At 38.8% G+C, this 16,839-nt stretch overlaps 1 protein-coding gene across 1 annotated transcript in view; it reads right to left on the bottom strand.

Annotated features, from left to right (window-relative positions):
* The window catches only part of LOC107660545 (potassium channel subfamily K member 2-like), a 45,205-nt gene that overhangs the window by 25,965 nt on the left and 2,401 nt on the right, over positions 1 to 16,839 (bottom strand). Inside the window, exon 2 of the mRNA XM_016449863.1 lies at positions 6,866 to 7,176. Within this exon, the coding sequence (XP_016305349.1) occupies positions 6,866 to 7,176 (311 nt within the window). The remainder of the gene's footprint in view (positions 1 to 6,865; positions 7,177 to 16,839) is intronic.

Here is a 16,839-nt window from a genome sequence, read left to right as displayed (position 1 = left end):
ATATAATCTCAACCGTAAAGCCATGTTGGCCAATCAGAAGCCTGAAAAAGTTTCCAGTAGGCGGAGATAACAGCATAGGCGCCGACGTCACAAGCCAAAAACTCCGGTTTCACTGTCTACACGACAACACTGCAACCAGAGTTTTTGAAAATCTTCACCCTGGCAGGAGTTTTCAAAAATGTTCGGATTCAGTGACCTGGTGCTGCGTTTGCGTGTGGACGAACGGCCAAACTGCATAGAAAAAGCTGCGGTTTTAAAAATAACCGCGTTCGTGTGGACATGGCCTTAGACTCAGCAAAGGGAAAGAAGACTTAAACCCCAAGCGCTGTATAAAGGAAACACCTAAAGACATAAATTACTTAGCTTATCTTCTTTTCCTTGCACACTGATGTCTGAAGTCCAATGAAAATAGCTACAAACAAAGCCACAGTAGAATTACCTGTTGCATCTGTCTGAGCAACAATTAACTAAATATTTTTTTATGTTAGCACACAAATATTCATATTATATTAACCACCCACAGACTGGTTTAAGCAAGTGCAATCACCACTGAAATGGCACTGCTGCTTCCTCTAAAATACTGTACTCAGAATCGACCCACAAGAACTGCGCCATGCAAATTACATTCAGCACAGACGTTGTGGGTGTTTATGCATTGCCATACATGGACAGTTTCTTTATTGAATCTAGTAACCTGTCTCTCTGCATCAAAGAGGGAAAGGCCAATACAATGTCACATAAAGTGCCACTCTGATGAAGATAATGTGGGCAAAGGTAAAAAGCGAGGACGAGGGACCTGTTCTTAGGAGCAACTGTGGAAGCAACCACACATTTCCAGTAATTGTTGTTATGTCCCTGAATGTGATTGTTGTAGGCATGTGAAGATATTAAATATTTCATAACATGATATTTGCTGTTTTTATCTTGGTGTCTTTTCTGATCATTACAAAAAGAAATGGAAAAACAGGTTGCAAATTTCAGAGTTGTCCTCTTCAAAAAGGTTTAATAACTGTTTTTTACTGGCACTATACACTCTCTGAAGGAACACTTCTTTTAGGAATGCAGAGGAACTTCTGAGTTATAGCAGCAAGATGAGATAGTTCTTCAGCATGCAAATACCACCACTGCATCTAGATGCAGTGCATGCATTTGACTAATTTTATTGGTGGCACAGAAAGGTATAGCTTCTGCCTTTGTCTTCAGGGTGCTGCTGCCTTCACCCTTCTCTTTCCTCTGTTGCCTTGTGGAGGTGATTTTCTTGAGCAGGGTGGCCAAGCTTTGGCACTGCCTTTCAGAGGAGGATAGGCTGTGCTGGTTTGCTCTGCATGGACAGCTCTCTCACTCAGTGTTGTCATCTTTGTCAATTTTGAGGCTTCCTCAATTCAGCAGTTGACCGTGGCCTCAAAGTCATCGGAAAAGCACTGTCTTCATTTTTCATGTCAAGAATGTCTGAGAGCATGGTACCTAGCAACGGCATCATGCTGACAGTCTTACTCTGCTCTCTGAAGCCATGCATCTGTAAGAGATTATTTCAAGGATTTTTTGGTGATTTTGTTGATGTCCCTCCTGTAACATGTTACTGTCTCCAAGTCAATTGGACTGAAGTTTTCAATCTTTGAGGTAGTGAATTATGAAGCTTATGCATGGATCAATGCCTTCACTGCTGGTCCATAGGTCAGTGGTTGCTGCATACCATTTTCCTTAGGCCACATGCTTCTAGAATTTTAGACCGTTATGTTTTGGTAACTCTGTCTTTGACTACTTCTGTGTGGGAAATTTGAATAGTGGAACTGTAGTTTTCATCAGTTTTTTTAAATCCTGATTTTGCTACTGTGTGAATGGGTATCATGTCCTTAGCAATGCAATTTGCTATGGTCGGACTGATTTCTTCGACTCAGATTAGGGTTCATATGCAGCCTGATGCTGGAATGCTTCTTAAAGGCGTCTCAGCTTCCCACTCACCGTTCTGTTGATTGTGCTATTGACTTAATGCCTGGCACCGCTCCTCCAAAGGGCAGAATCTTCCCGTTATCACAACCCGAATCTGAGGCCATGAAACTTTACATTGACGAGGAACTATCCAAGGGATTCATTCGACCCTCAATTTCTCCTGCCTCAGCTGGGTTCTTCTTTGTAAAAGGGTTTGCAAACTTCTACAGGCGATTCATCAGGGGCTTCAGTTCGATCGCCGCCCCTCTGACTACCGTGACCAAACGTCACACATCCAGACTGATTTGGTCTCCAGAGTCACGTCTGGCCTTCGACGAATTAAAAACTTGGTTCACCACTGCTCCTATTCTCCGACATCCAGACCCAGAACACCCTCTGCTCTCTGAAGCCATGCATCTGTAAGAGATTATTTCAAGGATTTTTTGGTGATTTTGTTGATGTCCCTCCTGTAACATGTTACTGTCTCCAAGTCAATTGGACTGAAGTTTTCAATCTTTGAGGTAGTGAATTATGAAGCTTATGCATGGATCAATGCCTTCACTGCTGGTCCATAGGTCAGTGGTTGCTGCATACCATTTTCCTTAGGCCACATGCTTCTAGAATTTTAGACCGTTATGTTTTGGTAACTCTGTCTTTGACTACTTCTGTGTGGGAAATTTGAATAGTGGAACTGTAGTTTTCATCAGTTTTTTTAAATCCTGATTTTGCTACTGTGTGAATGGGTATCATGTCCTTAGCAATGCAATTTGCTATGGTCGGACTGATTTCTTCGACTCAGATTAGGGTTCATATGCAGCCTGATGCTGGAATGCTTCTTTAATCATTGGCTGATCACTGACTTCAGCCAAAGATGAACCAGCACTAAATGCATGGCCGCTCTGTAAAACAGGACAAAATAGAAATAGTCAAGTCAAGTCACCTTTATTTATATAGCGCTTTTAACAATACAGATTGTGTCAAAGCAACTGTACAGCATTAATTAAGAAAATATTGCGTCAATAATGCAAAGTGACAATAGTTAACACTCAATTTTCAGTTAAAGGCAGTTCATCATTGAATTCAGTGATGTCATCATCCAGCTCAGTTCAGTTTAAATAGGGTCTGTGCAATCAAGTCGACGATGTCGCTGGAAAAGTGTCCCCAACTAAGCAAGCCAGAGGCGACAGCGGCAAGGAACCAAAACTCCCATCGGTGACAGAATGGAGAAAAAACCTTGCATCGGGTGTTATGGGAAGTGTTCCCGGTTCCGGTTGTCCTAATTAATGCAGCCTAAAAATCCTTTAACGGATTGGAGTATTAGAAATGGGTTAGGGTGTTACGTGTAAGCCAGGTTAAAGAGATGGTCTTTAATCTAGATTTGGTCTAGGGAAATAGGGGGACGCACATAAAGGCCACTCAGACAAACACCCCTACTATTTACACATAAATGAGGAACGCAGGGAATGACCGAAGCCAACAAGACTGGAAGTTTCACAAATAAAAGTGGTTCGCTTTATTAACAGGTTAGAAGAATTTACAACCCAGCATGTAAAAGCTAAGTGCAAATCGTACATTAACCCATGAGCCTATTTACAACTATACATAAGAAACTATACTTAATCAAAACAACAAAGGAAAAACCAACCACAGAGAGAAAGAGAATGAGTGGTGCTAAATTAAAGAAAATAACAAAACATAATGAACCTACACTGCCCTAAAACAAAAGGTACATAAAGTGGCACACGCTCCTGACCTGGTGTGTTTAACAAAGGCAAACCTACGTGTTGTAATATGTATGTCACGTGACGTACTTTCCTCTCTCTTCTCTCCGGGAGGGTGTAACAGATCAGGGAAGGCGTCCCCTGACTAAACAGTTAGGAGCGAACCACACACAATCTTAAGAGTAACATACAGAGAGAGAGAGACTAACAGCACAAATGAGCAGCGGCGAAGCAAGCCCCAACTCCGCCTCTCTCTCGAAGCACGAGCTTGAACGTCTTAAATACAGAGCCGTCATTCGTGATTGGCTGTCACAGATATACAGATCCTGACAGACAGTCCAGCCAGCCAATGGCAAAGCCTAAAGAAGAAAGACAGCAGCGAGTAGAGAGACAAAGAAACAAAGCATTAGCAAAACTACCAATAACAAAAAGGACACCTAGATTCCTAACTGATGACGAAGAATTGACAGAGCAGCCAACAAGTGTTAGACAGTGTTCTAGGTTATTACGTGCAGAGTTTTTTGGTCCTATAATTAACACCTCTTTTTTTCTTAAATACAGAGCCGTCATTCGTGATTGGCTGTCACAGATATACAGATCCTGACAGACAGTCCAGCCAGCCAATGGCAAAGCCTAAAGAAGAAAGACAGCAGCGAGTAGAGAGACAAAGAAGCAAAGCATTAGCAAAACTACCAATAACAAAAAGGGGGGAGGGAGCACAAAACGCTGTCACGTAACAGTATGTTTCACTGGGCCACGAAGAAATATAGAGCGGAGTATCATCAGCATAACAGTGAAAGCTAACACCATGTTTCCTGATGTAACGTGTAAAGCGTGAAAAGTAACAGCCCTAGTACTGAGCCTTGAGGTACTCCATACTGCACTTGTGATCGATATGATACCTCTTCATTCACTGCTACGAATTGATGGCGGTCAGATAAGTACGATTTGAACCATGCTAATGCACTTACATTAATGCCAACAAAGTTTTCTAGTCTAGTCACAAGAATGTTGTGGTCAATAGTGTCGAACGCAGCACTAAGATAGCAATCTCCCATTCGGACTCCATTTCCCATCATCCCTCTTACCTGGGACTGATTACACAATCACACCTGCATCTCATTTACACACACACATATAAGCCACACCATTTCACGAACTCATTGCGAAGTCTTGATTTGCCCCGGCTGTCATTTCCGAGCGTTTGTTTTCTGTGCTTTGATCTTGGACTGTCTCCCGATTCTGATTGTTATCTGCCTGCCCCGATCTCAGGTCATTTGTAACTCTAATGAGAGCGGTCTCAGTACTATGATATGGTTTAAATCCTGACTGGAAATCCTCACAGATACCATTTTTCTCGAAGAAGGAATTTAACTGGGAGGATACTACCTTTTCTAGTATCTTGGACAGAAAAGGGAGATTCGAGATTGGTCCATAATTAACTAGTTCTTTGGGGTCAAGTTGTGTTTTTTTGATGAGAGGTTTAATAACAGCCAGTTTGAAGGTTTTGGGGACATATCCTAATGACAATGACGAATTAATAATAGTCAGAAGAGGATCTATGACTTTATGATTATTACACAACTTAGTATTAGCTGATTAACAGTATTTTTAATGCAAAATGCAAACTTTAGCACAGTTAGTTGAGTTTTAGCTATCTTCAACTGCTGTACATTCAATCAAGCTGCAGATTACATGCACATTTCACTTTATTTTGGCGTCTTAGTTGTCACTCAGTGAATTGGTTCTAAGAGCCACATCTATTTGGTATTCAAAAACATGGAAAATAGAAGTACAGCATCATAACTTACCTTTATCTTCCTGATTTGTACTGGATGATTGTGGTGAAGACTGTCCTTCGGATGAGACGTTAAACCGAATTCCTGACTCTCTGTGATCACCAAAAAATCCCATGCCACTTCTCGTAAAGAGTAGGGGTATAACCCCATTGTCCTGGCCAAATTCCCTCCACTGGCCCATGTCAATCATGGCCTCCTAATAATCCCCATGCATTGAATTGGCTCTATCTCTGTCACGATTCGCTGCTGGAAGGAATGCAGGAGACGCGGAGAAGTGTTAAACAGTCCTTTAATGAACAAACACAGGGGAAAACCCACAACAGGAACGAGAAATTACACACGAACATAACCTGTAGACCCGACAAACACAGAACGCAAGGGCATAGACTTAAATACAGGGGAAGATTGGAGAAACACAGGTGCAGGGTATCATAATCAAACTAATCAGACTGAACGAGGACAGGAACATGACCAAATAAGGGAAAACAGGAACAGAAAAGGGCAAAACAATCTCCCTCCTCTCCACCTGTAGCTGGTGTGTGGTGAGTGCATTGGCGCTCTGTAGCTGGTGTTGCATCATTCAGGTGGATGCTGCACACTGGTGGTGGTTGAGGAAAGACTCCCTCTTATGATTGTAAAGTGCATTTTATTTAATTTAAAATCTAGCAAAACATTTTGAAGTAATCCTTTGTTTCAGTGCCACTTTCTATCCAAGTGTCTTACACAAAGGGGAATTTTCTTCAACCAACAATCCATTTGCATTTATTTGGAATCCAAAATATTTCCAAATCTCCAACTTTACCATTTTAGAAGGGGGAAAAAGCTTCAGCTTTGTTCCTCCTTCCACCATACTTCTCCATGTGTGCCTCTTTTACAAAGCAGGCACACGTGTTGTTTTTAAAATTTCTCCTCCCATCAAAATATCGTCTCTTATTTTAATCAACAAAGCTTCATTCACACGCTTGTAGTATTGACAGTTTCCTTGATTGTAATGAAAGCAATTTAGTATGATTGATCCTGAGACTGGTTTGACAGGAGGCAACATTTTAATGTTTGGGTCTATAACAGAAGGCAAAGCTTCTCCAGTGAAAAAGTGTTTTCTTTCTTTCTTTCTTTCACAACATAAGTTGTAAAAACTGAACAGGGCTGCGTTTCTCGTAAACCTTTGGTTTATGATGCTTTTGGGAAATGCAGCCCAGGATCAGACAGGCCAGTAAATGTTATTTTCATCAATAAAAATAAATCAAATGTTCTTATTTTAAAGATAAATAAAATAATCAGTAAAATGAGCCCAGCATCAATTCAGTATAACCTGACATTTGGGACAGATAAATAAGAAACCTAAAATGTGTAACCCAAGCAGCCCAACATGTGTTTTGTCCAATATTTGGTTTGTGTGCATGTCAGCTGTTTCACCTTCACTAAGTTTTCCAGGTCTGATGAGTTGACACATGGATGCTGTTCAAGGAATTCCAGTTTTTCCACCAGGATGGCCAGTTTCTGGGACATCTCATGAGGCTGCTCCAGCTCTTTAAACACAGTTGCTCCGACAATCAAGTACAGTACCACCAGCAAGAAGACGCTCAGCACTGTTTTCCAGCGCATAACAGTCACACGAGGCTCAAAGTCATCTGGAGACTTCAGCAGCACAGGCTGAGCTGAGAACGACAGGCGTGGTTTGGAGTTGTGAGTGGCTGTTTTAGAATCAAGGAGGTCAGGAGCAGCCACTAACAAACAGAACAAAGAAAGAAAGAAAGAAAGAAAGAAAGAAAGAAAGAAAAACATAATATAAGATTATACGCACATTCACATCAGTAGTCCAGCAGTAATTTACTGATAAATGGAATTTGTATGTGTGCTCTTATTTCAAGTCATTAAAATTGCACAGAATAAATCTGTAATGTCAAACTGAATGAATGCGCTACCTGCATTGCTTACATTTGACTGTGTTAAACAAATGTAATTAATCGTGACCTTTATTTTATGCGTTCATAAAACACTTGTACCCAAAGCATCTTATACTGCATTCATAGTACAGTTCATGCATTTTCTAGACTCAAACCTATGGCCTTGGCAGTGATACTTCTACTACAGGAACACTTGTTTGAGCTGCAGAAACACTACTCTTCCATTTCCATATGAAAACAAGATAATAATAATAAAATAACTAAAAAAGTAAAAAAGTCTTTGTTAACCCTAAAAAGGGCAAAACCATAAAGAGACAACAGAAAATTAATTTACTGCTATTTTCCATCTTATTGGGACTTAAATAATAAAATTTAATGTTGGATGTTGGACTCATGAAAAATAATCACGTTGTTTGTATTTGCCAAAACTGATTTACTGAAGTCAAAACACGGACGGAATTGGTCTTAGCGTGAGCGCCGCTTGCTGTGAGGCGGAAGCGACCAGCTGACAGGATTCCGCAGTAGGGCTGTCAAAATGGCTGAAAATCAAAATTCAAATTTTGTACTTAAATATTCAAATTTAAAAGGCATAATTTCAGTTAGGGGGAAAAAGCTTTTGGCTTCTCTCCTGAGGCCACAAGAGGGCGCATCGAGCTAAATATTACTAATGCACGTTTCTTCAAAGCAATAAAATAACAGGACTATCTTTGAAAAAAGTGCATAATGTTTAAATTAATGTTTATAAACCATATATAATTAAGTTGCTTAAACAATTAGAAACAAAACAGCATCATGTATGTATGTATAGTTTAATACAAAGGACCGAAAACCAATCACAAAGAGTACTTTCTTCATTTAAAAACATGAGATGCAGTGGGATGGGGAAAACCGCCATAAAGTTTCGAGACATGTTTTTTAAAAGTTGAACTTACGTTCATTTTACATGGCTTTCTAAACATGCAGCTCTCTTGAGCGAGACGCGAGACGCGAGTCCCTCTAAAAAAAGTGATAAATATGCATTTTGTGTGAACGGCTTGGTTTCGGTTTTGACATAAACAACATTCTCCGCAATGATGTTCTCTTTTTCCGCAATATTTTGAATGAACAACGTAGCAGCGCCGCATCCAGTGGGTTCAACTGGATAGGCTAAAATGGATAGGCTTAATGCAACTGGAAAAGCATTAAAATGCAATGACACCTACATCGTCATCGCATCTCGTGTGCCACTGATAAGGCTGCCTGCGACGCACACCTAAAATTCGAATGCAAGGTTTTTGCATTCGAATATGGATTTTTATTTTAAATTCGATGAATATTCGAAATTAGATTTTTTTTTGACAGCCCTATTCCGCAGCCTTCCTTGAACAGTTATGTTACGTTTTCTGATTTACTTAACTTATACTGCGTGAGGGTGGCTGTGATTGGATGATAACAGGTGTCGGTGATTATTCTCAAGTGATCAGCACTGCTGCTGTTGTATCAGTCAGAGGTTAACTGTCAAGAAACGGGACAAGGGAGGTCACGTACGGGACACATAAAAGCCAAATATACGGGACGTCCCAGCTAATACGGAATGGTTGGCAACCCTAGTACCATAACAACAGGACTCTTCATCATCTGATGCCAGTGTTGTCACAGTTATGTTCCATATGATTCTGCGTTTTGTCTTGTTTTCCCTGTGTCTGTTTGCCTGCATTTTCTTTAGTTATTAGTTTCTATGGTTTTGTAATTAGTATGCACATATTTCAGTTCCTTTTGATTAACTTGTCTGTGTATTTAAGCCTCTCTATGTTCTATGTTTGATCTTGTTTATGGTAATGTGTAGTGTGTTGCTTCGTTTCCCTTGTTTATTAAAACTCTTTGTGAACTTTCTTCTTTGTGCGTCTTGTTTGTATTATCACACAGAAATGTTACAAAAGTGAGATTGATCTTTCTAGAACTGTAGTCTGGGACTTAAACTATTTACTTTTAGAACTGTCCCAACTAGGTTCACATAAGTGCAAATTTCCCCATCTCTAAACCTCTGATTTAGTTATCTTTCTATACATTTAAGATTTGTTCAGTGAGTCGCACATCCAAATCCAAACACTTGATCTAAAATCCTATGCTTTTGTATATTTGTTTTTTACAAAGAAACATTCCCTTTAAACAAGTAGGCTCTTACTGTCAGGTCTGAGTTAAGGGATGAGGTGAGGACTCATGCACAGAGCAATAATCTTTTTTATTACATTTAAAAAAAGAAACAAAAACTACCCCGATGGAATGGGGCAGGACAACGAACACAAGGGTATTAAAGACAACAAATTATCACAGGACTGAAAACACAAGGAAAGGATAAATAGGAGACCAAACAGTGAGGATAACAAAGGAGGACAGGTGGACAAATTATCCAATGATCAGGTAACAAGAGTGTTCAACAATAGAGAGAAGAACACATTGCATATAGAAACAAACACAAAAGCCATCTGTTCTCACAAAACATAACACAAGAACACATGGCCAATGAGACCACTCACAAGCTGAATGCTAAACCAAACATGACACAAGAAAAAAAAGGCATGAGACAAGACTGCATGGTGAGAGAATGAACACTCATCACGTGTGCTCACAACAAAGACAAAATATAGATAGAGCATGAATATCTGAACCCCGACACTGAACCGAAACAAAACTGACAGAAGTGCTAGGATCTGAACATCACACTCCAAACCAGGGGTGTAAATTGCGGGGGAATGGGGGCATCAGGACAAATTGTAGCTTTAGTTTATTTTTTAGTTATTATTTAGTTTATTTACCAAATAAATATTTTATTTGATTCAACAAAAAATGTATTACACATAAACATTTAGGCTACAATGGCCTAACATAAACTATGGAACATAAAAGAAGATAATTTGAGAAACATCTCAGTATTGTTTGTTCATACAATGAAAGTCATTGGTAACCAAAACAGCTTTGTACCAACAGTCTTCAAAATACCTTCCTTTATGTTCCACAAAAGAAAGGTTTGAAATGACACGAGAGTGAGTAAATGACAGAATTTAATTTTTTGGGGTGAACTATCCCTTTAATGTTTTTATTATTATTATTGTTATTGTTATTATTATTAATTAAATGATACTCTAAATAAGAAACTAAATCTGCCAGGAGGTGGCGGTAAACGTCTTCAGTCGATTCGTTCAACTGGATGATTCATTCAGTAATGAAGTTCATTCTCTTCATGAATGGGTCTTTGAATCATTGGTTCACACGATTCGTTCAAAACGCGGATTCATTCAGAAACTAAACACTGCTGTGTTGCTCGGAGACGCGCAACAATTCTGCTGTGGCTTTAAAGGTAATATATTCTTTGAAGAATTGAGCAAAAACACATAATATTGTGTTTAAAATATAACACTATCAATTTCTTACTGCATGAAATGTATGAAATCGCATTTAAACTCGTGATATTCGGGTCAAAAACAGCACTCGTGTAATAGCCTACTGCTCTCCCTGCTCGTGTGATATCGATATTGTATGATAAATATGAGACAAAAACACATAAAGGGGCATTTTTTTGCACCAATATCTTGAATTTTAGGGCATAACTGCATTTATGGAGTTTTTGCCCTGCATCATATTTGTCAACAGTCAACTGCATGAAATGTAAGATGATGTACAGGTCTGGGGGCAGGGCCAGTGCATTAACTGCGTTAAAATATTTTAGTTAACGCGTTAAACTGACAGCCCTAATATATACTTAAAATAATTGTGTAAGTACTAAAACAATATAAATGCAAAAAAGTGTTTTAAGTTTAGAAACGTTTTGAGTCCCCCCTCCCTTGCCTCACAGTGGTTTGGTCCACTGCCTGCTTTCCCCCTTTACCTCACCAATACACACACGAGTCCGGTGGAAGAAAACAAAGTTCTTCAGTAGTTGTGTGTAAGTAGGCTGTCGAGGCTATTTTATTCACTTTAAACATCAGATGAAGTGATTGTTTCTCTTTAATACAGATGATGCTGGATCATAGATAAATTAGTCATGACAAAAAATTATGATATCCAAAGTATTTTTCTATGAGTGATTATAAGGTTACCTAGCTTAGCTTTTAATACCGTAGCTTGTTGGACAGTAAGTCACCCACTACAAAATAACACGGCGATAAGCCTAAGTGTGAACTTATATTAGGCTAATATTGTAGACCTACCAATGTGTTGGGTAGCAGTGGGCTTGCTGCGATTAAATATATCTAAATAAGAGACATCCTCAGTCCCAGACGAAACCTAAAATACTATGTGGAGGATGCAAAATAATTTAATAATTATAATATGACCGCTTGGTGAACCTATGAACTGAACTAATATTTAAACGGTCTCCATTCTGTGTACACATATCTATCCTTACAAGTACAATTTTGGCTGTATTATTTGTGTCCCTTTCAAAAATTGCTCTTGAGAAATTTTATGTTTATTGTCCCCCCCTACTGTTAGATGAAATTTACGCCCTTACTCCAAACATACAACGTATCACGGCAACGAAAGAATGCATGGCCTGTGTGAACTCGAAACCACACACTCGCACAAAGACAAGACGATAGGAGTCACCAAACTAAAAATAAACTGGACCGAAAGTGACAAAACCTTGACATTTACATATTAACAACTTTAGGTCAGTCAAATTAATTATATGAGAGTCAGTAAAATGATGAAATTTTGCATGTTACCATTCAACTGAATTTTGTTCCAATTATTGCTTCAAAATTATCAGTGTACATTTCCAACTCTAGAGTTCTCAATTTAACAAGGGACACAAAATAGTGACAAAAAGTTAAATCTAACAAAAATGTCTAAAGGATGAGTTTGTTGGTATCCTTTTTTATGTTACATGCATGGCTGCATAGTGTCTCTCTCTTCTTTCCCAAACACTGCATTGTGGTGTCTGAAGGGTGTTGTACTAGTACTACTAGTGTTCTCCAAAGCTTTGTAATTTGAGAATCTAGGTGCAAGCAGTGATTTCCGGAGTTCAAGTGCTTCAATGCATTTAAGTACATATGAAAAAAGACATTAAGTATTATTTAGCAAGCCTGTAACCACCTAAATCAATGATTAAAAAGAGTATTTTCAATTCCAAGTCATTTGCCATAGAAATATATATTTTTTACATTTATGGCTGTTATAGCGCCACCTATAGTATGATATCCATAAAAGTTGGCATGCTTCTTTAGAATCATACACTGCATGTGCTCAACTAATTTTGTGAAGTTCAGAGTTTTTGTTCAGGATTATAGGCGTTTGGGTATATTTGGCCACGCCCATTTTCTAAACGACACTGTTATAGCTACCCAAATTGTAAAGTTCAACATTTTTGATAATTATTGACCTAGAGAGTCCAGAGAATTGTACCGAAGTGGTTTTTGAGGTTAAACAAAAAACCTAGGACTAGTTTGCAAAAGTAGTATTTTTTTTTTTAATAATCTTGAATAATTCAAACAATTTGATTGACAGCAGTGGTTCTTGAGGCAAAGTTGTTTAGAATTAACAGAGATTTATCATATGATAAAACAAACTGCGCAATATACAATTGTTTACACACGTAAAAAATTTGATATTGCACCCAGTGGCCGATTTCTTTCTTTCAAGTTTCTCACAGACCTTTAGGGCCGTGGGTCAAAAAGGCCCACTCAGTTTCGTTCCAATCCGCCTCCGTTAATCCCGTCTAATAGGTGCTCAAATTTCATCTTGTCCATCTTGGCCATGTTTTTTTTAAGGTACACAAATAGACAGCCATGGCCCTTAATTTTGGACAGACACTGCATGAGAATTTTCAAGTTAATCAGACTAGCGGATGCGTAGCTATAGCCATTTTTACATTTTTGTCCTATTATAGTGCCACACACTGGCCAAACTCCACTTTTTTTTTGTCACGTGACCTCAGATTGAGGTCTTACATATGTGTATCGAGTTTGGTGTAAACATCTCATTCCGTTCAAGAGTTATAGTCATTTTAGAAAAAGTGGCCCAATTTCTTTTGAACGTTTTGGTGTCTCTTTGCGACAGTGAGTTGAAAACTCAACTTTGTTTGATAATTATTGATATTCACTCTCCAGAGAGTTTTTCTGCACTGGTTTGGTTCCAATCGGCAAAAAAAAACAGGACTACTTCCCAAAAGTAGGTTTTTCAAAAAATTCATAATAGACAACAATGTTGCCAGGGTGGCGATCAAATCTGTTGTGTGTTTTGTTCGTCTTGAGTCAAGGATTCTGCAAAGAGTGGTTTAGGAGTTATCAATCAAGGCAAGCCTTGGTGACGTTGTAGACGGGGTGGGAACTACCATCCCTCATAGTTTCAGGTCTCTACACCTTATGGTTTGGTCTGCCTGATCAATTTTAGGTCAGAATAGTGATCTTTGAAAATCTTAAAAATTGCAATAGGGTTTCAGCACTATGCAATTGAACCCATAATAATAATAAATTCACATTTCTCCATTTGAGTGCCATTAATTACAAAAAAAAAAATTTAAACTTTATGTCCCATTAGCTATGGAAAATAAAAATATTTATTTTTCTGTCTCTGAAAGTATGATTTTTCTCAATTTTCTTGCAGACACTCATTTAGTCTGGCAATTATAATTACCAACACCTCTGTCATTACAGTGCTTTACAGTCAGCAGCATGTGTTTCTTTTCCCCCCAGCATCACGCCAGTGTTACTGTGTGTGAGTTAAGTGGGGGTTGAATTTACTAGTACAGCCATTCTTAAAGATAAAGATACTGTATGTTAAGATACATTTCTGCTGTTCTACAAAAGCCCTGAAACCTCTCAGGGACAAGTCCTCCTTCATTAATGTGGCTAGCAAAACTTATAAGTTATATGTGGGCCTAGTTCAATCCATTCATAAGTCAGTCCAAAGAACTCCTGTGCTTCAGGTTGAGGATGCGTGTACAGGAGATGTGCTTTAAAGCAGTGGCTTTCAATCATGCTCTGCACATTTGTCTCCCTTCTGATTCAAATTCAGATAATCAGCTCATTAGTAGAGAACTCCAAATTGAACTTAGTGTGTCTGATAAGAGAGATCTACAAAATGTGCAGAGCAGTGGGTCCCCAGGACCATGACTGAAAACCACGGCTTTAATCCATAGAGTGCTGGTGAGTTGTGACGCAGACCTGGTGAAAAGATCATCAGCTAGCTTCTGATCTGTAAGCGGAGAAGTCATTTGGTGTATGCGACGGCCACACAAAACAAAGAAATGTTTGAAGGCTTCTTTGTGTGGGCAGGCTCTCACCATTGAGACTCTAGTCCTTGAGGGTGAGAAAGCTTGCATCCCATGCTGTTTGAGGAAATTTTATGCAGTTTAAGACTTGACTGTAAAAGTTATGCTTTTAAGAGTGTACAGGTCGAAGACTCAGAATCTGTGGGAAAGATGTAAGATTGTATCATCCATGTAAAAAGTGCCTCTTTTGCTCACTTTTCTCTGCAGCTTGTTAAAGACCATAAATAGACTTGTTAAAAATGTACTTATCGCGTTCCACTGAAGAAAGAAATTACCACTCACCAAGCATCAAATATGAGTCACAATCGCCATTGGTAAGTATATAAAATGGTGATATTGCCAGTTGACAATATCAAATAATACAAATACAGTTTCATGACCGCTAAAAAAATATTTATGGCCAGTAGATTTTCACAAGTCATCAACCATTGGCTTGTGTAGCTAAAGGTTAGTTTGGACTCTGCATATGAGATCAAGATAAAGGTGAGTAAATAATGACAGAATTTCCATTTTTGTGTAAACTATCCCTTTATACATATTATTCTGTAGACAGTTTATCTCACACACTTATGCTTCTGAAAGCATAACATCTTTTGGGGCTTGTGAAGCAAAGGCTCAGTGTTAGGGATAGGTTTGTGGGTTAAATCTAAAGTTCTGGCATGAAATTCTAGATGGTGCTGTCCGATAGGTCTAAATCTGACAATTCAATGACATTATCACATAGTGCAGCTGATTGGTTATTTTGTATCAGCAGCCAATGAGCTCACTGCTCAACATTCAAATACTTGGCTAGTGCTTGCAGCAGTTGCAGTGTGCTTCAGAAACCTTCCACCTTCCCCAGCTCCACCTGTATAGATCTGCTACGAGCTGATTCATGTATGCTATATGGGGGTTATTCATATATGTTACATGTGCAGCAGCAGTATTTCTTACATGCTCACAGCAGCATGTTGTGGATGTATTGGCAGTAGCAAGTCTCGGTACTTGCTCTGCCGCAGCAGCAGCAGCGGAGCAAATCTATTCCAAGACCAAACACATTAATATTGTCATCTACATTACCAATGCTAATCCCTCCGAGAGTTGTCATGACAGAAATGTTATTACTGGTAGGTCATCCTGAGCAGGTAGGTAGATAGTTTCAAATCTCTTCACCCCCTCCAAAAATTTATTTTTAAATTTTAACTATTCATATTATCTAGTGATTTCAATGCAATATATATCAGTCTTCTCTAGTAGACTGAGAAGAAGAGAAACTATAGACCTTAGTCAGAGTAGCGCAATATTTTATTTTTGACAGGACTGAAATGAAGCTGTAATGAAGTACAGTGGATTGTACTGTTATTTAACAACATGCCAGTTCTTCAGCTGATAAATCGTCTTTAAAAGACTTTCTTTCAGTCGACAGAAACTTGGTAAAACTATTTTAAAAGTTGTGAGATTTGAAAATACTTGTGATCTAGGATATTTATACAGCGCATGTCATTGTAAAGTCTGTAAGTCTGTCTCTCACAGCCTTGTTGTCATCCATGTAAAATTCAGTATGGTGTCTACCCTGATTAAAGGGGTGGTTGATTGCGATTTCACTTTTTTAATGTTAGTTAGTGTGTAATGTTGCTGTTTGAGCATTAACAATATCTGCAAAGTTGCGGCGCTGAAAGTTCAATGCAAACGAAGATATCACCTTTTAAAATTCTGGCAGTTTAATGCCTACAAAAACGGCTCGTAGGGACTACAATGAGTTACTTCCCGGGTTCGTGACATCACAAATCCAGACAAACCCTGCTCCCGGGAACATGCAACAAAGGGGGCGAGGCCATACTGCGCTGCTTTAGAGAAGAGGAAGAAAACTAGGGGTGCATGTAAAAATCTATTCATATATGAATCGCGATTCTGTCTTCTAACGATTCTAATGGATTCACAAGTTTCAAAATCAATGTTCTAAAGCAGCGGTTCTTAATCCTGTTCCTCGCGGCGCCCTGCTCTGCATTTCTTTCTCTCTCTCTTATCTCCAATTCAGATCACCAGCTCAGCTCAAACAATGAACTGTTCCATTTATACACTTATTTTCACATAGTTATGAGAAGCGTTATACATGGATGTGGTTGCCGTACTGTATTAAAGCTTTAATCAGGATAAAACCTTATATTAAAAGCTAACAGAAGCAGTAGCATTTACAACAGCGTATCGAAAAGTATGAGACAACAACAAACAAAAAACATACCATTAAGAGCCGT

Source organism: Sinocyclocheilus anshuiensis, unplaced genomic scaffold (assembly GCF_001515605.1).
Source record: "Sinocyclocheilus anshuiensis isolate Anshui unplaced genomic scaffold, SAMN03320099.WGS_v1.1 scaffold659, whole genome shotgun sequence".
In the NCBI taxonomy this organism is placed as follows: Eukaryota; Metazoa; Chordata; class Actinopteri; order Cypriniformes; family Cyprinidae; genus Sinocyclocheilus; species Sinocyclocheilus anshuiensis.
This window is presented reverse-complemented; position numbering and strand designations above follow the sequence as displayed.